This window comes from Ylistrum balloti, unplaced genomic scaffold, assembly GCF_031769215.1.
Source record: "Ylistrum balloti isolate Yb309-2 unplaced genomic scaffold, AGI_CSIRO_Ybal_v1 Utg370138, whole genome shotgun sequence".
In the NCBI taxonomy this organism is placed as follows: domain Eukaryota; kingdom Metazoa; phylum Mollusca; class Bivalvia; order Pectinida; family Pectinidae; genus Ylistrum; species Ylistrum balloti.
Window position 1 is genome coordinate 625,300 of NW_026782146.1, and position 24,188 is coordinate 649,487.

The window sequence follows — 24,188 nt, forward strand, 5'->3', positions numbered from 1 at the left end:
GACCTTTATCCCGTGATGTCCGAGACCCGTATCCAGTGATGTATGAGGCCCGTATCCCTTTATGTCTGAGACCTGTAACCTGTGATGTCTGAGTCCTGTATCCCGTGATGTCTGTGACCTGCATCCCGTGGTGTCTGGTTCCTGTATCCTGTGATGTTTGAAACCTGCAACCCGTGATGTCTGAGACCTGCAACCCGTGATGTCTGAGACCCGTATCCCGTGATGTGTGAGACCCGTATCCCGTGGTGTGGGAGACCTGTATCCCGTGATTTGTGAGACCTGTATCCCGTGGTGTCTGAGACCTGTAACCTGTGATGTCTGAGACCTGTATCCCGTGATGTATGTGACCTGTATCCCGTGAAGTCTGAGACCTGTATCCTGTGATGTGTGAGACCTATAACCCTTGATGTATGAGACCTGTAACCCGTGATGCCTGAGGCCTGTTGCCCGTGATAGCTGAGACCTTTCTACCCGTGATGTCTGAGACTTGTAACCCGTGATGTCTGAGACTTGTAACCCGTGATGTCTGAGACCTGTAACCCTTTATGTATGAGACTTGCATCCCGTGATGTCTGTGACCTGTATCCCGTAATGTCTGAGACCTGTAACCCGTGATATATGAGACCTGTATCCCGTGATGTCTGGTTCCTGTAACCCGTGATGTATGAGACCTGTATACCGTGATGTCTGAGACTTGCATCCCGTGATGTCTGAGACCTGTAACCTGTGATGTCTGAGACCTGTATCCCGTGATGTCTGAGACCTGTATCCTGTGGTGTGTGAGACCCGTATCCAGTGATGTATGAGACCCGTACCCTTGATGTCTGAGACCTGTAACCTGTGATGTCTGAGACCTGTATCCCGTGATGTCTGTGACCTGTATCCCGTGGTGTCTGGTTCCTGTATCCCGTGATGTTTGAGACCTGCAACCCGTGAAGTCTGAGACCTGTATCCTGTGATGTGTGAGACCTATAACCCTTGATGTATGAGACCTGTAACCCGTGATGCCTGAGGCCTGTTGCCCGTGATAGCTGAGACCTTTCTACCCGTGATGTCTGAGACTTGCAACCCGTGATGTCTGGTTCCTGTAACCCGTGATGTCTGAGACCTGTAACCCTTTATGTATGAGACTTGCATCCCGTGATGTCTGTGACCTGTATCCCGTAATGTCTGAGACCTGTAACCCGTGATATATGAGACCTGTATCCCGTGATGTCTGGTTCCTGTAACCCGTGATGTCTGAGACCTGTAACCCGTGATGTCTGAGACCTGTATCCCAATGATGTCTGTGACCTGTATCCCGTGGTGTCTGAGACCTGTATCCCGTGATGTCTGGTTCCTGTAACCCGTGATGTCTGAGACCTGTAACCCGTGATGTCTGAAACCTGTAACCCGTGATGTCTGAGACCTGTATCCCGTGATGTCTGAAACCTGTAACCCGTGATGTCTGAGACCTGTAACCCGTGATGTCTGAGACCTGTAACCCATGATGTCTGAGACCTGTAACCCGTGATGTGTGAGACTTGCATCCCGTGATTTCTGTGACCTGTATCCCGTAATGTCTGAGACCTGTAACCGGTGATGTCTGAGCCTTATAACCCGTGATGTCTGGTTCCTGTAACCCGTGATGTCTGAGACCTGTATCCCATGATGTATGAGACCTGTAACCGGTGATGTCTGAGACCTGTAACCCGTGATGCATGAGACCTGTTATACGTGATGTGTGAGACTTGCATCCCGTGATTTCTGTGACCTGTATCCCGTAATGTCTGAGACCTGTAACCCGTGATGTCTGAGACTTGTAACCCGTGATGTCTGGTTCCTGTAACCCGTGATGTCTGAGACCTGTATCCCGTGATGTATGAGACCTGTAACCGGTGATGTCTGAGACCTGTAACCCGTGATGTATGAGACCTGTTATACGTAATGTCTGAGACCTGTATCCCGTGATGTCTGAGACCTGTAACCCGTGATGTATGAGACCTGTATCCCGTGATGTCTGAGACTTGCATCCCGTGATGTCTGAGACCTTTCTACCCGTGATGTCTGAGACCTGTAACCCGTGATGTCTGAGACCTGTAACCCGTGATGTATGAGACATGTATCCCGTGATGTCTGAGACCTGTAACCCGTGATGTCTGAGACCTGTAACCCATGATGTATGAGACCTGTAACCCGTGATGTCTGAGACCTTTCTACCCGTGATGTCTGAGACTAGTAACCCGTGATGTCTGGTTCCTGTAACCCGTGATGTATGAGACCTGTATCACGTGATGTCTGAGACCTGTATCACGTGATGCCTGAGGCCAGTATACAATAATATCTGATACCTATATACCAGTACACAAGCGGAATGTACAGGTGATATGACATAATATCATTTGATTTGGAGTTTCATCTGTTTTAAGTATATCACTCTTGAAGGCTTGACAAAAAAAACCACAAAAGAACTGTTTTCATAAAAACTCATTTGAGATGAAAACTAATTTAAGACATTAAGGTTTAGATGACTGTTGTATTTTCTTTGTCGTTCTCCAAACTTTAGACTCTAAGTGGTATACCCCCTACATTTTCACCCACGATCACTTATATCATACTCATGCTGTTCCATTTTTTAAACCAAGAAGAGAAATCTAAACCCACTGTGTACACAGGTTGAACTAGTTCAATACAAAAGTAAAATGCTTGTTTTAATATTTATGCAGCTACGTTGTACGTCAGTTGTCAGAATGCTTTTTTTTTTAAATTTTGAGACAGACAAATAAACAAACAGACAGACAGGCAAGCAGCACAAAAACGGTTGTCCTTCATTAAGTTTTGTACCTCTGTTTCAATACCTAAAATAGAGAACTATTGTATAACTATAAAGCAGAAATCAAACACAAGGCGATGACGTACCACAAATCGTATGTACCACGCCTATGTTTTATTTCGTAAATCTGTAGAGGGACAATTATTGTAGCTAAAAATAGATTTGATGGCGAACTCTGAAAATGGAAAAAATCAAATACTTTGTTTGTTTAGGAATGTTATTAGGTAAGTTAGGAGTTTTTCGTCTGTAAAGTCCCAAATGGTTTCCATGTGTATTTCATCCCGTTAATTTGAAAATCCCAATTTTTTCATATTAATTTCATCTCTTTAATTTGAAGTCAGCAATTCTTTCCATATATATTTTCAGTGATATTTTTATAATAATTTATATACCACAACAATAAGATAAATAATAAATCATCAATTTTGAAATTTCACGCATTTATTATGTTAATTACAACGTTTTAATGCTTTCAAAATTATTATTCATCAAAAATGTATTGAATGAAATACAGATACCGATCTCAGGGAAGAATCCAGATAAAAAATGACAGTTTGAATGAAAGAGTATATAATTAACTTGCCATTGTTTCCCGAAACATCACCTTCCTATTGTTAAGAAAAATTTTTTGGCGTTCAGAGAACACGCCTAATGTCATTGCTTACTCATCAGTGGTGTGTGTACGCGAGCGTGACGACCGCGAGAAAGGGGGTAGTGATCTAACGATGTAACACTGATTAGGTAATTTCTCAGTATAAAGGTCATGATCAGGTCACCTAATGGTCAGTTTTCACCTGTAGAGTGATTACAGGATATTTCTAATGTAGGGGAGGGGGCATTAATTTGCGTCAGCCACTAAAATTGACGGTAGTCCTCATGTTACCAGTTTGATATCTCTCAAGTATTTAGTCTACGATTTCATTACGATTTTGATAAAACAATCAAAGAAAGAAGCTGATTTTCTCCCGGACTAAAATAATCAATCGTTTTCTCTATCTTACTTTTTAGCCCTTTCTGTTAATGAAATGTGAACAAATACTTGTGTATGAAAGTTTTACTGACTACGTAAAAATATCATCTGACGGTATTTTTTAAATCGCGTGTCTATAATTTTTACCTTCACGTTAATTATTTTACTTTGAGTATAAAACATATTATTTGACATTAAGGTAAAGTATTTAAACTTTAAGTATCTATGTCTTGTTTCACATGTTGGCGTGCCATACCTTATATGAAATAACGCAACGTAACACAAAAGAAAACACGAAGAAAACAAAGTGAACGTTTCATTTTTTTTTCGTACAAATTTCCCTTTAATACATAATAATACTCACGATAGTTACATTTACTTGAGATAAACTTTATAGAACATTTCTCTTCTCAAACATTGCCGGCTGAAACTGTTATATGTTGATAAACAAGTTCCTGGCATGAGATCTGCAGCGATAAGACTGATCTAGAATTTCCCTTCGGCGGGCCTCACGGAATACACAGGAGGTTACGCCATCTACCGATCGCAAAGCAAACGAGTACCTGTGCGGTGAGTTTCGTGGTGCATCGACTTAGGTACTATGTAACTGCCAGAAAAAGAAAAAACCAACAGAATGGCAGGCAGCATCCATGAAGGGCCGGAATATGGCACAGGGGATTTTGTCCTGTTACCAGAAGTGTCCATGCAAGCATTTATGTCTAATTTACAGCTGAGGTGAGTTGTTTACGTATCCCCAGACAGGCGACACACGGGTCCGCACCCTCTCCGCTCTTTTGAAGTTTGCCGGGACCTGCAAATATAGTGATATTACACATGGCAGTTAACGCGGTCCTCTTCTGAATAATTTGGCATTACGTTTAACGGGTTTAAACCAGACTGGTTCGTATCTGTCGTTATTAGGATATATAGGAAATGAATATTAGTCATAAATGTTATAGGACGACAAATATCAGAATCCGCGGTATTTAACAAGGGACGTAACTTTTGTATTTTTTTTTTCATTTCCTAGTTTGATGTAGATTTCATTTTACCATATACGGTGTCTTTTTCAGTAAATTAAACATTCTTCTTTAACCGTCTGTTTTGCACTTTCCTCTGAAGTGTGCACTTTTTCACTAAAATGTGCACGTTTTCCTGAAAAAAAACCCATGGCACCTCTGAAAATGAAAGTGATGAAACATAATACCGTAGTTGTTCCATTCAGTGCCACATCAAAATTGAAAGCAGATAACGCTACTGATTTATTTCCCTCGGTATAACACACACCAACTCTTAATAAACAGAGCTGAGATAAAATGTTTAATTTCCTTTCTTGCTTTGATTTTTGAGCTACTTTACAACTGAAAATGACTGTCACATATGTAAAAATATATATTCACAAAATGGAGAAAAAAGAAAATGAAAAACATAAAGAAGTGCCTTCTGAAAAATGAAAAAGACGGTATTTGTCAAGGTTATCCCAGATCACAGAGGTTCTGGCTGCTGGATCGGGCTCGTGTTAGACCCACTTAATCTAGTCTAACCCTATAAATGATGACTTCATGTGTGGTGTCACTTGTAGTAATGATTTGTACAATGATGTATTTAACATTAATAAAACTATGTGTATTTGCCAAGCTGACTCATTCCCTACACTTTGAGTGTATGACTAAACATTCTGTAAAAATTTCCCCTGTTTTATAAATTCATCATTTCCTAAAACTTTTAACATACTTCCTATAGATTGTGATCCAATGAGATCACTTCTTAAGGTATAAATAAATAATTGATTTTAAAAATGATTTATTTCACAAGTGAGAGCAGATTTAATTCTACATTTTAAAGTTGCAGTTTGTATGAAGAAGTTCTACAAATAATCTTTACTGAGATTTATAACCCTACCCAATTTAATCAATCATCAACACATCAAATAACACTCTGCTCAGCTACAGAACTGAAGACACATCAAATAACACTCTGCTCAGCTACAGAACTGAAGACACATCAAATAACACTCTGCTCAGCTACAGAACTGAAGACACATCAAATAGCCATCAGTGCAGCTACAGAACTAAAGACACATCAAATAGCCTACAGTGCAGCTACAGAACTAAAGACACATCAAATAGCCTACAGTGCAGCTACAGAACTGAAGACACATCAAATAGCCATCAGTGCAGCTACAGAACTGAAGACACATCAAATAGCCATCAGTGCAGCTACAGAACTAAAGACACATCAAATAGCCTACAGTGCAGCTACAGAACTAAAGACACATCAAATAGCCCTCAGTGCAGCTACAGAACTAAAGACACATCAAATAGCCTTCAGTGCAGCTACAGAACTGAAGACACATCAAATAGCCATCAGTGCAGCTACAGAACTAAAGACACATCAAATAGCCTACAGTGCAGCTACAGAACTAAAGACACATCAAATAGCCTACAGTGCAGCTACAGAACTAAAGTCACATCAAATAGCCCTCAGTGCAGCTAGTAAAAAAACAAACAACACATCAAATAGTCCTTGGTTCAGCTACAGAACTTACAACACATCAAATAGCCCTTGGTTCAGCAACGAAACTAACAACACACCAAATAGCCCTTTGTTCAGCAACGAAACTAACAACACATCAAATAGCCCTTGTTTCAGCTACAGAACTTACAACACATCAAATAGCCCTTGGTTCAACAATGAAACTAACATCACATCAAATAGCCCTTGGTTCAGCTACAGAACTTACAACACATCAAATAGCCTTTGGTTCAGTAACAAAACTAACAACACATCAAATAGCCCTTGGATCAGCAACAAAACAAACAACACATCAAATAGTCCTTGGTTCAGTAAAAAAACAAACAACACATCAAATAGCCCTTGGTTCAGTAACAAAACAAACAACATCAAATAGCCCTTGGTTCAGCAACGAAACTAACAACACACCAAATAGCCCTTGGTTCAGCTACAGAACTTACAACACATCAAATAGCCCTTGGTTCAGCTACAGAACTTACAACACATCAAATAGCCCTTGTTTCAGCTACAGAACTTACAACACATCAAATAGCCCTTGGTTCAGCTACAGAACTTACAACACATCAAATAGCCTTTGGTTCAGCTACAGAACTTACAACACACCAAATAGACCTTGGTTCAGTAACAAAACAGACAACACACCAAATAGACCTTGGTTCAGTAACAAAACTAACAACACATCAAATAGCCCTTGGTTCAGCAACAAAACTAACAACACACCAAATAGCCCTTGGTTCAGAAACAAAACAAATGTCACATTAATAGTCTTTGGTTAAGTTATATCAATGTTGATACACAGCTGTATGTTGAATTCCCAAACCATTGTGCATCCTGGTCAGATTGATTTATCGATGTACAGCAACATGCATGCAATATATGTACCTAATCAGCTACTTGTATAGCTATACAATGAATGTATATATTTATACCAGATTGCTTGGAACGTTGACAAACCATTTTAATATGAGTGACTATATAAGCATGAAAACAAGACTTGTATACACACTGCATGATATGCAAGACTAATTTTGCTTCAAATTTGATAAACAGATTTTGAGAATTTCTTAAAATAACTATAATAATTGTAGAATGTATCGTGGTTTGCCTTGAAGTGTAAACTTTGTATAAGTTAAAAGGCTTGAGCTTACTTCCATGTCTTTGTTGATAACATAGACTTACTGGGAAATTTTGGTCTGAATTGATGATAGTATAATTACCATGAAAGAAAATTCTTGTCTTTACTGACGGACATTTAAAAGTAAAGAAAATTCCATAATTTATATCAACATGCCATTTTATTTATTAGATTTATTCAACAAATGAGTCTGGTGGTTGGGGGGGTGGGAGGGATGGGAGGCATTCTCAGTAATGATAACCCCCTCTCCCCACTACCCTCCCCCTTTTTGCCAAATCTTCCAAACTTTAGGATGTGTCCCTTCCCATTAATGAAAAAAAAGCCATCAATTTGCAGAAAATTGTAACACTTGCCTTTGAAAATGCTTCAGTTTTTTATCAAAAATTTCGCAAAGAATTCTTTTATCAAACACTCGTTGGTCCTGTATGGTTAAATTCCTCCAAAGTTAGGCATAACTGCCAAACACCGAGAGAAATCTTTGGATATCTATATAGTAGATTTTAATGTTTGTTCCTGGTGGGGCAGTATCCTGTGGGTAACCCGTGGACCCCTGGTTTTATAATAGGTCTTAACTACTTCACAAGATTGAAGGGGTCATGGAGTGATAGTAGGGTTGTCACCATACTTCTGATTCAAATTAGTGCTTCACATCTGTAGTTTGAACCTCGTCACTTCAAATGCTAAAAAGATCATTGACACAAGAGAAAACATGTATTGTTACTTAAAGGAGCATACTTTCTAGGGTTCCTCCCTGCTCCCTGAGGATTTGTGTCCTCTTTGGCATGTATATTGTAAAAGTTGTCATATGGTATAAGGTGTCCTATAAGTAAACAAAGTATTTCATTGTTTAATTAAGAAGTTTAATTAAGAAGTTTCCCATTAATGTAACTTGACCCAAACCCACTGATACATGTCTGAATTTGTTATCATGTATGTATACTGCGAAAGTCCAGGAACTTTGAAATATATATATATGTTTACATACCGTTATATTATATTTACTTGTTTGAGGACAGATCTGATGTTGCTTCATCTGGATAATATTTACATAATATTTCCCATATAGTAACATACCTGACTAAAGTGTCATAGACAATAATTGCATTTAATCACATGACCTGTCACCATCATGACGTTATGAAAATAGTGCATCTTCAAAATGGCAGTTTTCATTCAGAGAATCACGCAGTTAATGAACTACTTAAATATTGGCAAATATGATGTATAAAGCTTGCGAAGTTCTATCATTAAATACAGCTGTAAATGCCGTAGTAAGATAGACTTCTATTTCTTGCTCATCTTAATTGATAAATTTAAAGATCAGCTGTTTACCATATCATTTAATTGATGATTTTTATACTTATGAATTGACAAGACTTTTCTTGGAAATGTCAAAACCAAATTGAAACTCAATATCTGTAATATCACATGATGAGTGATAAGTAGAAAAGTTGAGGACTTAACTGTAGTCCTGAACATGCTCCCCGGATATGATGGTGAAAATTTTCATAGTAATGTAGATTAAATCTCGAAGAAAATTTGTAATATTATTTAACATCTGCATAAAGTTTCAAAGTTGACTGCAGTTAAAAGAAAAAAGTAAAATTCAAAACTTCCTGCTTTAGGAAACAGGGTGAAACTTATGACCTAAAATCTCTCCATAGACAGGATAAACTAATTGAGATATTTTTGTAATTACCAACCAAAACACTTTAGAACTTGACAACACCCACTCTGTATTGGCTGGTATATCCTTGTGTATTTAAGACAAATGATATTGAGGAAGACTTACAGGATCTGAATCACAAATTCACGTCAGTTTTACTGCAGGGTCAGCTTTACACAAACTTACTCTACATCAATTTTAAGCTCATCAAATTATCCATTAAACTCAAATATATTGATCTGATATATTATTATTGAGGCTTAAAACTTTAATGAATTTTACTCTTTACAACAAGTTTCTAATTGTAAATATGTTACATTGCTTTATTTTTCATTACTTACACATTTAAATGAATTTCTGTGATAAAATGTTGTTACTAAGAAATAAGAATATTTAGATCCTGATTAATTTCCTTGGTATTCAGAAATATTTGTATAATAGGACATGGACCAATGAGGGGTACTAGAACGAACATAGTTACCAATGAGAGGTATATGGTTGTACATAGTTACCAGTGAGGGGTATATGGTCAGACATAGTTACCAATGAGGGGTATATGGTCAGACATAGTTACCAATGAGGGGTATTTGGTCAGATATAGTTACCACTGAGGGGTATATGGTTGGACTTAGTTACCAATGACTGGTATTTGGTCAGATATAGTTACCAATGAGTGGTATATGGTTGGACTTAGTTAACAATGAGGGGTATATGGTCAGACATAGTTACCAAAGAGGGGTATTTGGTCAGACATAGTTACCAAAGAGGGGTATTTGGTCAGACATAGTTACCAGTAAGGGGTATATGGTCGGACTTAGTTACCACTGAGGGGTATATGGTCAGACATAGTTACCAATGAGGGGTGTATGGTCAGACATAGTTACCAGTGAGGGGTATATGGTTGGACTTAGTTACCAGTGAGGGGTATATGGTCAGACATAGTTACCAGTGAGGGGTATATGGTCAGACCAATGAGGGGTATATGGTCAGACTTAGTTACCAGTGAGGGGTATATGGTCAGATATAGTTACCAATGAGGGGTATATGGTCAGGTATAGTTACCAGTGAGAGGTATATGGTCAGACATAGTTACCAGTGAGGGGTATATGGTCAGACATAGTTACCAATGAGGGGTATATGGTCAAATATAGTTACCAATGAGGGGTATATGGTCAGACCAATGAGGGGTATATGGTCAGACTTAGTTACCAGTGAGGGGTATATGGTAAGATATAGTTACCAATGAGGGGTATATGGTTGGATATAGTTACCGATGAGGGGTATATGGCCAGACGTAGTTACCAGTGAGGGGTATATGGTCAGATATAGTTACCAAAGAGGGGTATTTGGTCAGAAATATTTATCAGCAAAGGGTATATAATGTTGCTAAGAAATTTCTGTCTTGATGTCACATTTTACTATAGATAAATATAGATCTATTAACTTAATTTTACTTAGTACAAATTACTGATAACATATCAATCATGGATAAGGTTTTGGAAAAACTGTAGAATTTTTACTGATATTTAAAATTGAGTTTGGTTATCTGATTTTTATTGTATATCTGCTGGAGTAAACTACAGGCTTGAGGTGACAGTGTACACATTCAGACATACCTCCCTCATACACGATAGACTTTGTCTATTTCCCACATTAAGGATCCTGATGTATATAATTCACAAAACCATATTCTGTCTTTCCATAATGTAGAGTTATCTGCCCTTGTTAGCAGGTAGTCATTGTTACGTTATTTGTTTATGAACAAACCATTGATATAAATAAACGTAACATTAATCATTATTTACTCATAAGAGTCAGAATATGGATTTGAAAATTTGTTTGTGATCTTCATTCTTGTACAGATTTCATTATGTGTAAATATTTGATCAATTTGATTGATGTTATTGATGCACTCTGATAGTGAATAGATGTCACACCTAATTTACAGAGTTATGGCCCTTGTGACCTTAGACCATGTTTAAGCATCAATGATTTCTATATTATAACAAACTCAATGTTTTTTACACCAGTAGATAACACACAGTTGTGTATCATGGTGTGGTGATGTATTGGCTGTTGGACCAGTGCAAAACCAAAACAAAAGAGAAGATGTTGTATTATTAGAACTGTAAGAGGTTGATAAAGGGCCACCTAGGCTGCTTCAGGAACACAGATACAAACTGATGTGTGAGATAGACCACTTGTCAGAAGTTAAATTATACCCCCAATTAGAGGTGATGTCTGGCCTGTGCTGGGGGACTACTGTTTGGTAGTGGAAGGTAATTGTTTTGTACACAACAGAATAAATAGTGATTAATTTTACAGGACTTTTTCAATGCAAGACACTTTTTGAAGTGATTTCAGTAACATGGCATATGTTGTTAGGATACTTTGTGTTGGTGTAGGAAGGATGGGACTGTGTTGTATTGTAATTATGTCTAGCAGGAATCTTACATTTTCCAAGGGATTCATAAACATTTCATTCCTGCCAATGTTTTGGTGGCCAGTATCACAGTGTTAGGTTTAATATCAGTCTAGATATAGTTGTTCTTGAGGGGATACACTGGTCACCCTCTTGTGTCACTAGAATACTGATATTTTCCAGTGAGATAGTGCCGAGCAATAAATAGGAAGAACTGAAGAGGCAGAAAACTTAAGAATTACAAAGGTCTCACTGATCTTTAATATCACAGGTATATATATAAACTATATTAGTTTTAACAGAATGATTGTCACACTGAACTTATGGAATATTCAAGTTGGGCTAGAAATAAATCGCCAAACATTGTCCTGACACCAACAATCCAGCCAGTAACCCTTGTTTTCATTGATTGCTGTCAAGTTATATAAACCTGTCTGATAGTTGTACTTCAAATTGTGAACACCATGTCAGCTATTTATGTGACTATATTCAATGATATGTAACCTGCCTGATAGTTGTACTACAAATTGTGAACACCCTGTCAGCTATTTATGTGACTATATTCAATGATATGTAACCTGCCTGATAGTTGTACTACAAATTGTGAACACCCTGTCAGCTATTTATGTGGATTGTATTCAATGATGGGTGTCTAAGTAACCAGTTTATATACAGGAGTAGGTCAGTGTACTAAGTAGTAAAATTCCTATGTAACAGCTGACCTGAATGTTCAAGACTACGAAATCTACACCCCAGTAGTCATTAAATAGGACACTGGGGGGCGTGGCCTGATGATATCATGTTTGATGTCATAAACAGTACTCTAAAATATTTATCAAAACTAGCAGATTTCAACCTGTTTTCTGGTATGGTTGAATCATTTCATCTGATAGTTTTTAAAAAAGCAGTCTATTCCTGTTTGCTGAGCTATATTTATACTCATTGTGTATTATAATTTCATTTTGCCTGATAAACATATTTTTTGTAGAATGTATATATATATATATTTTGTGTTTAGACCCACTTTAAGTGATATAATTACTTGTGTAAAGTCCTTTATGTGCTGACAAAATGTTCTGTATTTAACCTATAACATCTGTTTTTTTTTCAAATTCAAATTGTGTTTTAACCAAGTTTTCGGTATCAACTCTGATCACATGGAAACATTACTCATTGTCTAGCTTGATGATAGTGTATTTTACTGGTAAAGTTGTACTACAGCATATTATGTTGATGTAAAGAGGAATGCATATGTTAGTGTGCTTTCCACTAGAAGAAATTTCTTTGCTATAATTACTATTTACATATACTAAAGGAACAGACAGCCAGACAACGCCTTCGGTAGATTTCAGTCGAGTTTAATGGTTTACAAGTTTCGACACACTAGGTGTGTCGTCCTCAGAACAGAGTAAATATTCAAACTACAGGGCTATATATACTGCCTATGCATAGCAACTACACATGTCATTGATATTTGACGTCATAGATAGTACACTGGTTACAATGACGTGGTGTGTTAGTGACGTCATGATACTAGAAAGTAGATATAGGCGGAACTCCGCAATGTAATAAGTTACTACTGAGTACTGTACAAATCTGATTATTTGAGTTTATAATAAATAAAAAATACCAATAATATACCAATAGTATCTCCGATATATATGAAAACATATGCCGCGTAGTGTATTATAGCTGAAGATTTATATACCCAATCGGTAAGTAATCCAATCCTGTTCTGTATGTATCTCCTCTGAGTTACAGTTCCAATGGCTTGCACATCTATCTTCAATACAAAATTAATACTGTACATATGTATATATACAAACAACTGTAAGTTATAGGTTAACAAATGTAAAACCACATGGTTAATCACTCGGTATGCAAATTAATATTTATAGAATAAATACACTGAAATGCGATAATGAATAGTTTATATCCGGTATCCAGACGTAGTGAGGATTATAATTATCTGTGTCTGATATTGAGTCCCTGTGGTTCCGCGGTGTTCAAATATGTAATAAAGGCTTCTTCTGTACGTAGGCGTGTGTTTACATTCACTGGGGTGATTTGGAGACCAATAATTCTAACATTCCCTGCGTCGTGTCCCGTGGAGGTGAAGTGACGCGAGACTGGCTTGTGTATATTTTTATTTCTAATATCGGCCATGGAAGCGTTCCCTGATAGAATTGCCGGTCTGTCTGATATATTGAATATAAAGGAATCCGCCTTGTGTGGACTATTGAACTTACCGTACGATTGCACCAGACATTGGATCTCTTTTCCTTTGTATTTACATATACTGTTAAATCAGTAATTTTCCTGGGATCTATTATTACTATTTATATACTGTTAAATCATTAATTTTTGTGGTATCTATGATAACTATTTACATATACTGTTAAATCATTAATTTTCATGGTATCTATGATAACTATTTGCATATACTGTTAAATCCTTAATTTTTGTGGTATCTATAATTACTCTTTACCGTATTTATTCAAATAAACGTGCCGTCTCTAATAAACGCCTCCCACCTGTTTTCTCAGTAAATTTCAACAACTCAGGAGTCAGCTTACAAAGCTTACCTTTTAATAAATTTTAAATTCCTGGTATCCATGAACATGAACAAATGAATTTTGGCACAAGAAAATTACACTGTCACGACATGTACACAAGTAATATCAATTTAATCCATGGTTCATTTCAATATACTGCAGGCCTAATGGCCGGGACTGCCGTACGAACTACTGTCTTCACTTTCACTTTCCCCAGTCTCGCTTTCACTAAGTTCTATTTGTGGAATAGAAGGTGCGTTCACATCACCCATTAAATTTTGCAAAACGTCATCTGCAGCTTGGACATCCTTTTCACTAAACCCCTGGAATTCCTCATCGTCAGAATCATGCTGGAAAATATGATCCTCGCTACTGTCCAACAAGTTTGTGATAACGCATTTTTTGAACGATCTTCTGATTGTGTCCGGGCTAATGCTATCCCTTGCTGTCTTGACCCAAGACAACATTACAGCTTTAGATGGGGCTTTACAATTCCCTGCTTTGGTTTTCTCAATGGGGCTACTGAAACACCATTCGTCATACAACTCCAAGTTTTTGTTTGAAGGGTTTATTCCACAACACATCGGCTGGCTGTAGCTTACATGTACATCCTCCGGGTATAACACAGATGTCTGAATTATATTTTTGACAAACCAGTTTTTTTACATCTTCAGTAAGATGACCACTGAAAGCGTCCCATACTAATAACCGCCCAGCTGTATTATTCACACCCAAGAGTTTTTTTAACCAAATTTTTATACTTTCCTTGTTTGTCCAGGATTTTTGTCCGGCCCCGCACATGTATACCACAATACCACTTGGTATGTCATCTTTCGGAAGGGGACGAATGCCTGGCATGTGCACAAGGGGGGCAATTTTAGTCCCATCGGCATATGCTGCCAGTGTCACCGTTATTTTCTGTTTTTCGTGGCCAGTACTGTAAACTCTGACCTCCTTTTCCCCCCTTTATTGTCAATGTCGATTTTCCTGGCATGTCAAACCACACCGGGGTTTCGTCCATGTTAGCGATATGGCTATCGGGGTATTCTCGTAGCCAACGCATTCTTACCACGAAATTCAAAAAACTGTCAATACGATCATCAATTAATGAAACTTCATGTTGTGCCACATGCGTAGATCGCCTGAACGAAATGTTATGTCTCTTTTTGAATCTAGAAAACCATCCATATGAGGCTTTGAACGATTGACTACCATTTGCCTTATGCATACGCAGGGCCTCAAACCGCAATGCTTTCCCAGTCACTCGTATTCCGGCCTCCCGTCTGTCCTGTAGCCATCTCATCAGATTTTTGTCAATATCTTCATATCTGACATGCCTCCCACTTCCTTTACAGCGTTTAGATGTTTTAGAAAGATTTTTAAATTTTTCTTTGTTTTGACACCAGTCCCGCACTCGTTTTCTGTCAACACCAAACACTTTCGCGGCGGCATGTTTACCCTTCTCCTCTGCGAAGGTGATTACTTTAAGCTTGAAAGCAGTGTCGTAATTTCGTTTTGTCCCAGACATTGTTATAAGGTATGTGGGATTTATTAAGAAACAGACTGGCTTATATACCGCTGTGTTTTTTTATTTTGTTATACATTGTATGTTTTTGACTGAAGCTGACACGGTTGACATCGTGTCATTTCATACAAGAATTCAGGTTATCAGAATGCAATTGACAACAATTACTGCAATTTTCAAATGCATTCTTTGCTGAGTAATTCGTCAGTTTGTTAAACAATGTTTTTAAGTGGCAGCCATGGCATGTCATGACCAACAAATTATGAAAATTTGTGTTCTATTAATCGCCTCCTGTCTGAAAAATCATTAATTTTCGTGGGATCTATAATTACTATTTATATATACTGTTAAATCAGTAATTTTCCTGGGATCTATAATTACTATTTATATATACTGTTAAATCAGTAATTTTACGTGGGAGATTTATTTTTGTTAATTTCATGTGTACTTTTATTCCACCAATTCATTATGTTCATGAACTTTTGAAATAAATATATTAGACATATTGAGCTTTATTTATCTACGAAATTAAGTGTCCACCAAAAAGTGTTTTTTGTAAATCTATGAAATTTGAGCCCCAGGAAAGTATATTTGATTTTAATGTATGTGTTGTGATTTATTTTATGTAATGTTTTTGAATCTCACTGGTGATTAGTGCTTAAAATAAAAACATTTCTTGATATCACTTAGTTGTTCAATATTATGACATTTCTATAAAGAGGCTACCCCGAAAACTAGTTCAGTTCTATTATTTACTTGGTTCATTTTTTTGCCCAAATGTGCTGTACATTTTCTATGAACTGTTCTGAGGGATTTAAATCACTGAAATCAAATGCTATAAACATGTGTGATATTTCATTGGTAATCTTTTCATGCTAGCTGAAGCACCAAAATGTTATTGTACTGGTAGATTGGCCTGTTCTGATAATAATAGTAATTATTGCACACATGCAAAAGTGACATTGTACAAAAATTTGATTGCACCAAATTAAGTGGGTGTATGGTATCTTTCTCATTTGATGAACATTTAAAGGATTTTGATTAATGTTTTAACTGAGAAAATAATTACAGAGGGTATAGAAATTGAATGAATTGGGATCAGAAAATGATGAAATAGGATAGTAATATAGTGGTACTTCTGAAGTTGACAGTTTGATATTGACCTTGACCTTGGCCCCTGAACTGTGATTGAAGCCATCAAAGGTAAAGCTATCATTAGGGTGGAGAGTGGTGACTGGTGATCTTTATGACTGATATATTACTCCTAGTTATGAGGGTCCTGTCAGAAGGACAGCTAGTACATACATAATGATAACTTATGATGGACACATGCTAGGAGGGATGACAATACAAACACTCAAGGTTAGGAATGTGACCTGTACTCTACTTTTACATATCCTACATGTTACTCATTAGCAGTTGATTCTGTGATTGATTTTTTGCCACTTTTTTATATATCACAGATCTGTCACAATTTGGGGCCTCAACTCTGTAAAGAAGTCATTTTTATGCTAAGAGCATTTTCAATGCTCTTCAGCATGTTGCTATCGCCCCTGAGGCTGAGTATCAGTACTTCGTTTTCATTGGTTCATAAATCGAAAGTTTACTCCTACTCCATCTGCCGGACATTACCGTAATCATTGGATTATCGCCCCTACAAGTTGCTGATGCTAGTCATTAAATGAAACAACCTTATCGACATTTTCTTCATTACCTGTACATCAAGAAAATGTTTTTTGTTGTGTATTAATGATAATCAGACATCGAAATTTGTAAATACAATGACAAAGACTCACGTTTATGGTGGTAAATTTTGCGAGGCGATGCCAACATGGCGGCTTAACTTTCTTTTCCGTGCGATGCATTGTGGGAGTCATATACATTTGTATATCTTTCTATTTTTCTTTTTTCGAAAATTTACTTCCCGTTTAATACTGTTGATAACTATTAAAAATACTGATATATGTAGTTGAAAATAAAAATGAAACTAAAATAAGAATGATTTAGAGTAGCATAAAATTTTGACGGAAACAGCCGGGGTGCTCTGTGCTGCTGGACCCTGAAAGAAGACGGCGGCTGAAAGAAGATGGCGGATAATTCATGTAGGTAAGTATCACTATATATATATGTGTTAGCTGAATTTGAAGTCAATACTTATACTGAACTATCAATTGCATTTTTTGCAACAATTCATTTGGAATGAGCCTTCGCGTCTATTGAATTTAGGCTTGACGGCGACGCGCAAGCTGGGCACTGCCGCCATAGCACTTTTTTTTCAAAATATTTTCAAGACCTTTCCCTTGAAGCAGTATGCATTTGAAAAATGTTATGTAAGCATCTAGCACATTTTTGTTGCTTCCGTAAAGTATTTCAGTACTTTGAAATGGATTTATTTTGGAATGATCGTTTCATAATGGTCTCATCGCAGTCACTTCTGTCAGTGGCCCAACAGATCGGAAATTAACCAGAAAAAAAACTTATCCGTAATATTGTACTGTACTACTTACGCTACTGTGAATAGATCTAGGAATCTGTCGGGTAATATATCGATTTTACTTTAAAATATCTGTCACTGTCCGCGCTATTGTAGGTCTAGCTCTTTCAAATTTCTGATCGGAGATAATTTATAAGTACCCCAACGGCCCAAGGCCAGAGTATGAAATCGTACGGGAACTCTACAGCTATGCTAATTTTAAGGTTTACATGTGAAGTTAATATATATAGTTTTAGCTTAATTTTAGTTTTTGTCTTTCTGACATGATGTCTCGTTGATTCTGTTGAAGAGTGATGCATGTGAACGATTACAATATGAAGATTAGGAATAATGAAGATGTCAATTAACATCTGATTCCCGGAAAGTATTTTAATAAAGATTAGGATAAACCTAGCAAAGTGTTAGGTCCCAGTGTGTATGTGTAAAGTTCCAGTGTGAATGTGTAAAGTCCCAGTGTGAATGTGTAAAGTATTATTGGTACAATTGAACTTTTTGATATATGTACTGTATTTGTTCATCTCAGAAATTTCAGTATTATGTCAACTGCGTCCACTTTCAGTTCAACACTTTTGATTCATCAATTTTACCCAGCCCTAGACTCAATATTTGTCATTAATTGTCGACTGTTTTTTAGAGTTTTGTTTTCATGGTGAATGGAATGAAATGAGATAAATAGTCTAACCAATACCCCTCGAGAGCTAATTAAGACATTGCAGTATTATCATTTTGGGCCTTATTAAAAGTCAAATTGCAACTTTTAAGAAACTCAAGTGACTGTAAGTACAACAATAAGATGTCAATAATCAATGAAATTGATTAATTGAGAAGACATTTTCTTAGTACAGTTAACCAGGCTTTGTAGTGGTTTGTTCAGAACTGTTCTGGTTAAGTAACCATTAATTGTGTCCTTTCAGTTACAATGACATACATTTTTGAAATACCTCTACTGTAGCTAAATATGGCATTTGTAATAGACAGCCAACATTAATTTTGTGATAGACATAGCCAAATTTAATTTTAGGATCAGTTAGGACAGCTACTGTTTGTAACAGGCATGGGTTCAATTACATGATGATGTAATTAATGAAATTACAATTATATTATGAAAATGGCATTGTCATTGCATGACGGTCCAATGTAATTAATTAAATTACACATTACCTTTCAAGTCATAATGATTTTTGAAATACAAACGTCAAAATAAATTATCATACTGCACAGATTTATCTCATGAATTTAACTTTATGATTCAATCTCTGTATGACCATGGTCAAGATATTCTTATTTTCTAGCTGTCCATCACTTCATAATTTGACAGTCCTGAATGTCAAAACAATTAATTATATTTAATATAGACTCCTATTGGGAAGTTCAAGACTATAAGCTTATACAGAAGTGTATATTTCTTGCACATAATCATAGCAATAAAGAAATATAGTTATTTATTTGCTTTACTCTCTTTCAGCAGGTGGATGTCCCTGAAGAAATGAAATCTGGAATGGTAGAAATGGTTGATTATTCTAACTTGGAATTGGCCATTGTGACCAACAATGGATTTGAGGACCTTATGGTGGAGAAAAACGTCCTTCTTTCTGACCTCCAATTAGATGTTGAAGATGGTTAATCACTTGAGGATATGCTAACAACCATGTTGCCTTTTAAGGTCACAGTACTCTCTAAAGGCGGCAATATAATTACCATCACAAAAGAAGAATCAACAAATGGCAGAAACTAAAAAAATGTGGAAAAGATCATTGTATGCTGCATTTGTAGTAAATTTCTTTACAATCTTCAATTTACTTAAGTAGAAAGATTCACTAGTTATACCAAGTTTATGTAGAAAGGATCACTGTATACTGAGTTTGTAGTGTACATAGAAAGGTTTACTTTTTTTTTTTCTGAGTTATGTATATACAATATATAAAAAAACTTTTTGTAGAAAAGATCACCGCATACTGAGTTTGTTGTTTACAAATGTGTAGAAAAGATCGCTGTATACCGAGTTTATAGTTTACAATTGTCTAGAAAAATCACTGTATACTGAACATAATACGACTTCTGTTTAAAACCTTCATTTAAACTTAGACATGTATTTTTTTTTATTTATCTTAAAAGTCTACCTACAACAATTTTGTGTATGCAATCTTGTACTAGGATATTGACATGACAAGATTACATTGCTGATCAAAGCATGGAAAGAATACTGAATAAAGAAAACAAGATATAAGCATCTTTATCATGTTTTTATTTTTATTATTATCATTATTATTTTTCCATGATGTCTGTCCACATGGAATTTGTAAGCACTCTTGTGCATTCTTATACCACCAAAAGGGTGGGTAAATCGAATCAAGTTGTCTATCTGTCCATCCATCTGTTTGTCTGTCTGTAGACACATCTTGTCTAGACAACTCCAATGAAACTACAGTAATATTCGGGACAATGTGTAGATGTGCATGCACCATTTTCCCCTGGAAATATTGATTGCCATGGCATCTGGTCAATATAGACAGGTTTTGCATGTCGGTCAACTTCTAAACCTGTGGACCAATTTCAACAAAACTTCGCAGGAATATTAGGGAACATGTGCACATGCCGCTGTGTTTCAGAGGATGTTTTTTTGCAAAAGGTCACCATGAGGAGATAACTAAGGCTGTGGGTGATGGGGGTATTAGTTATCATTTGGATTACAGTTTCAGTTATCCCTGGGCAATGTGGAGAGGATATAGTAATGATTTTGAGGATTGAATGTAGAGGTCACAGTACTTGCATAAGTACTATATGATTACCTTGTAAACGCATTGAGACCAAGACAGTTAGTATACCTTAATCAAATTTGGAACATGTATCCCTTGTGAGGAGAAGTCGGTTTCTTTAGAAATTCAGGGTCAGATATCAAAGATCAAGGTCACAGTCAAAAAACGGATAGTTGCATGGGGGTGTTTTTCCATTGTATTACCCTCGTTTTTCTATCAAATTTCACAACCTAAAAGATATTCACATCTTGTAAATTTCAAGGTTCAAGGTCACTGTAAGGATGTTAAAAAAAATGATAATACAAGAGGAATAAAATATCTTGTGACAAGTTTTAGAGAACAAAGAATATATAAACATGAAAAATTGGAACAAAGTCAATATCTACTTGAAGATTCCCAGAAAAAGTACAAGGAGAATAAGACCAGGTTTTCTGGAAGAATAGGCATCTTCTATTTTAAGTTATGGTGACAAGTCATGTTTGTTTTAGAAAATTGGCACTCTTATGCAGTCATTTACAAACAATCTGGAAAATGAAGCTGTCCAATATTTGTATGTAGCATGTTATTTGCATGATGGTCTAACTAATGGTCTTAAACCAATAGGATACACAGTCTTTAAAGTGATGATATGGTGTCCATGATCAACATTCCCTACAATGTATCCAAAGAAATGGACAACTTACCTATCATTGCATCTTGGAGCCTACTTGGGACATGTATTACATAAGTAATACTACTATGCTTGTTATTTCTGATATCTGCTGGTCATTTTTTATGGGCTGCAATGATTTACTGATTGCATATAGTTGGTTTCAGTATATAGCAAGCTAATAACAAAGAATTTATTTTTTAATGGTCTTAGCATACCAGTACTTTCAGTACTTTGATTAAAACAAAAAATATCCTTTATTTTCCAACATTTGCAAATCCAGGTTAAAACTTACCTTGAGCTTAAGGTTACTGGTTTTTACCAGGTCACAAGAGTTGAATTAGTAATGTCTAATGAAGAAGTACCACACAGAAAATTTCATTAGATTTCCAAAGAAATTTGTTTTTGATTTTCCATTGGAATAAATTCCATAAGTATTCTAACTCCAGTAGGCATTGCATAGATGAGGATAATTATTTAGAACCCAGGAAATGGACAAAGTAGTAGACAGTAATTTAAGTTTGTTTCATGTTATGTGTGGTGGGGGTGGGGGGCATTATAATGTTGTCTCACACTGTCGAATCCTGCCATCACATCCGATTTGTGATCCCATCACAAATTAATGTCTGTACTCGCTTCTTCATTTGTTAAGGGATTTTCATGAGACCTTATACAAAGGTCAACAACAGCAAAACCTTTCATGGGTGCTTGTTTCAAAGTTTGAAGAAAAGGTTACAGTTACTATTTATAGAAAATTATTCTCTAATATTTCCTTATTTCAGATATGAGAAAAACAGAATCTACACATACATTGGGGAGGTGGTTGTGTCTGTTAATCCATACCGGACGCTGGACATCTACAATAGTAGTTATGTCGACCAGTACCGGGGACGTGAGATTTACGAACGACCACCACACATATTCGCCCTGGCCGACAGTGCTTACAAGACGATGAAAAGGAACAGTCGCGACACATGTATCGTCATATCAGGTATTCAAATAGTGCCATTAAGCTTGGTCACCTTGTTTACCTTTCTATGACTTTCTGAAACTACCCATCTCAAAAAAATGAGACAAAATGATCAATTAAGATTGAAATAACATACAATCTAGGTAATGATGTTTGGCCAGTAGATCTAGGTAATGATGTTTGGCCAGTAGATCTAGGTAATGGTGTTTGGCCAGTAGATCTGGGTAATGATGTTTGGCCAGTAGATCTAGGTAATGGTGTTTGGCCAGTAGGTCTAGGTAATGATGTTTGGCCAGTAGATCTGGGTAATGATGTTTGGCCAGTAGATCTAGGTAATGATGTTTGGCCAGTAGGTCTAGGTAATGATGTTTGGCCAGTAGATCTAGGTAATGATGTTTGGCCAGTAGATCTAGGTAATGATGTTTGGCCAGTAGATCTAGGTAATGATGTTTGGATCTGGGTAATGATGTTTGGCCCAGTAGGTAATCTAGGTAATGGTGTTTGGCCAGTAGTTCTAGGTAATGATGTTTGGCCAGTAGATCTAGGTAATGATGTTTGGCCAGTAGATCTAGGTAATGATGTTTGGCCAGTAGATCTAGGTAATGGTGTTTGGCCAGTAGATCTAGGTAATGATGTTTGGCCAGTAGATCTAGGTAATGGTGTTTGGCCAGTAGGTCTAGGTAATGGTGTTTGGCCAGTAGGTCTAGGTAATGGTGTTTGGCCAGTAGGTCTAGGTAATGGTGTTTGGCCAGTAGGTCTAGGTAATGGTGTTTGGCCAGTAGGTCTAGGTAATGGTGTTTGGCCAGTAGGTCTAGGTAATGGTGTTTGGCCAGTAGGTCTAGGTAATGGTGTTTGGCCAGTAGGTCTAGGTAATGGTGTTTGGCCAGTAGGTCTAGGTAATGGTGTTTGGCCAGCAGGTCTAGGTAATGGTGTTTGGCCAGCAGGTCTAGGTAATGGTGTTTGGCCAGTAGGTCTAGGTAATGGTGTTTGGCCAGTAGATCTAGGTAATGGTGTTTGGCCAGTAGATCTAGGTAATGATGTTTGTTTGGTAATGATGTTTGGCCAGTAGATCATGTTTAGGTGTTTGGCCAGTAGAGGTAATGGTGTTTGGGTACTAGGTAATGGTGTTTGGCCAGTAGATCTAGGTAATGGTGTTTGGCCAGTAGATCTAGGTAATGGTGTTTGGCCAGTAGATCTAGGTAATGATGTTTGGCCAGTAGATCTAGGTAATGGTGTTTGGATCTGGGTAATGATGTTTGGCCAGTAGATCTAGGTAATGGTGTTTGGCCAGTAGATCTAGGTAATGGTGTTTGGCCAGTAGATCTAGGTAATGGTGTTTGGCCAGTAGGTCTAGGTAATGGTGTTTGGCCAGTAGGTCTAGGTAATGGTGTTTGGCCAGTAGATCTAGGTAATGGTGTTTGGATCTGGGTAATGATGTTTGGCCAGTAGATCTAGGTAATGGTGTTTGGCCAGTAGATCTGGGTAATGATGTTTGGCCAGTAGATCTAGGTAATGGTGTTTGGCCAGTAGATCTAGGTAATGATGTTTGGCCAGTAGATCTGGGTAATGGTGTTTGGCCAGTAGATCTAGGTAATGATGTTTGGCCAGTAGATCTAGGTAATGGTGTTTGGCCAGTAGATCTAGGTAATGGTGTTTGGCCAGTAGATCTAGGTAATGGTGTTTGGCCAGTAGGTCTAGG

At 37.0% G+C, this 24,188-nt stretch overlaps 1 protein-coding gene across 2 annotated transcripts in view; it reads left to right on the forward strand.

Annotated features, from left to right (window-relative positions):
• The first annotated feature begins 4,348 nt into the window (after positions 1–4,348).
• Positions 4,349–24,188, forward strand: part of LOC132550680 (unconventional myosin-Id-like) — a 54,161-nt gene continuing 34,321 nt past the window's right edge. For both annotated transcript variants that reach the window (XM_060214771.1, XM_060214772.1), the window contains exons 1-2: positions 4,349–4,517; positions 22,302–22,510. In XM_060214771.1, the coding sequence (XP_060070754.1) occupies positions 4,417–4,517; positions 22,302–22,510 (310 nt within the window). In that variant the 5' untranslated portion in view covers positions 4,349–4,416. The remainder of the gene's footprint in view (positions 4,518–22,301; positions 22,511–24,188) is intronic.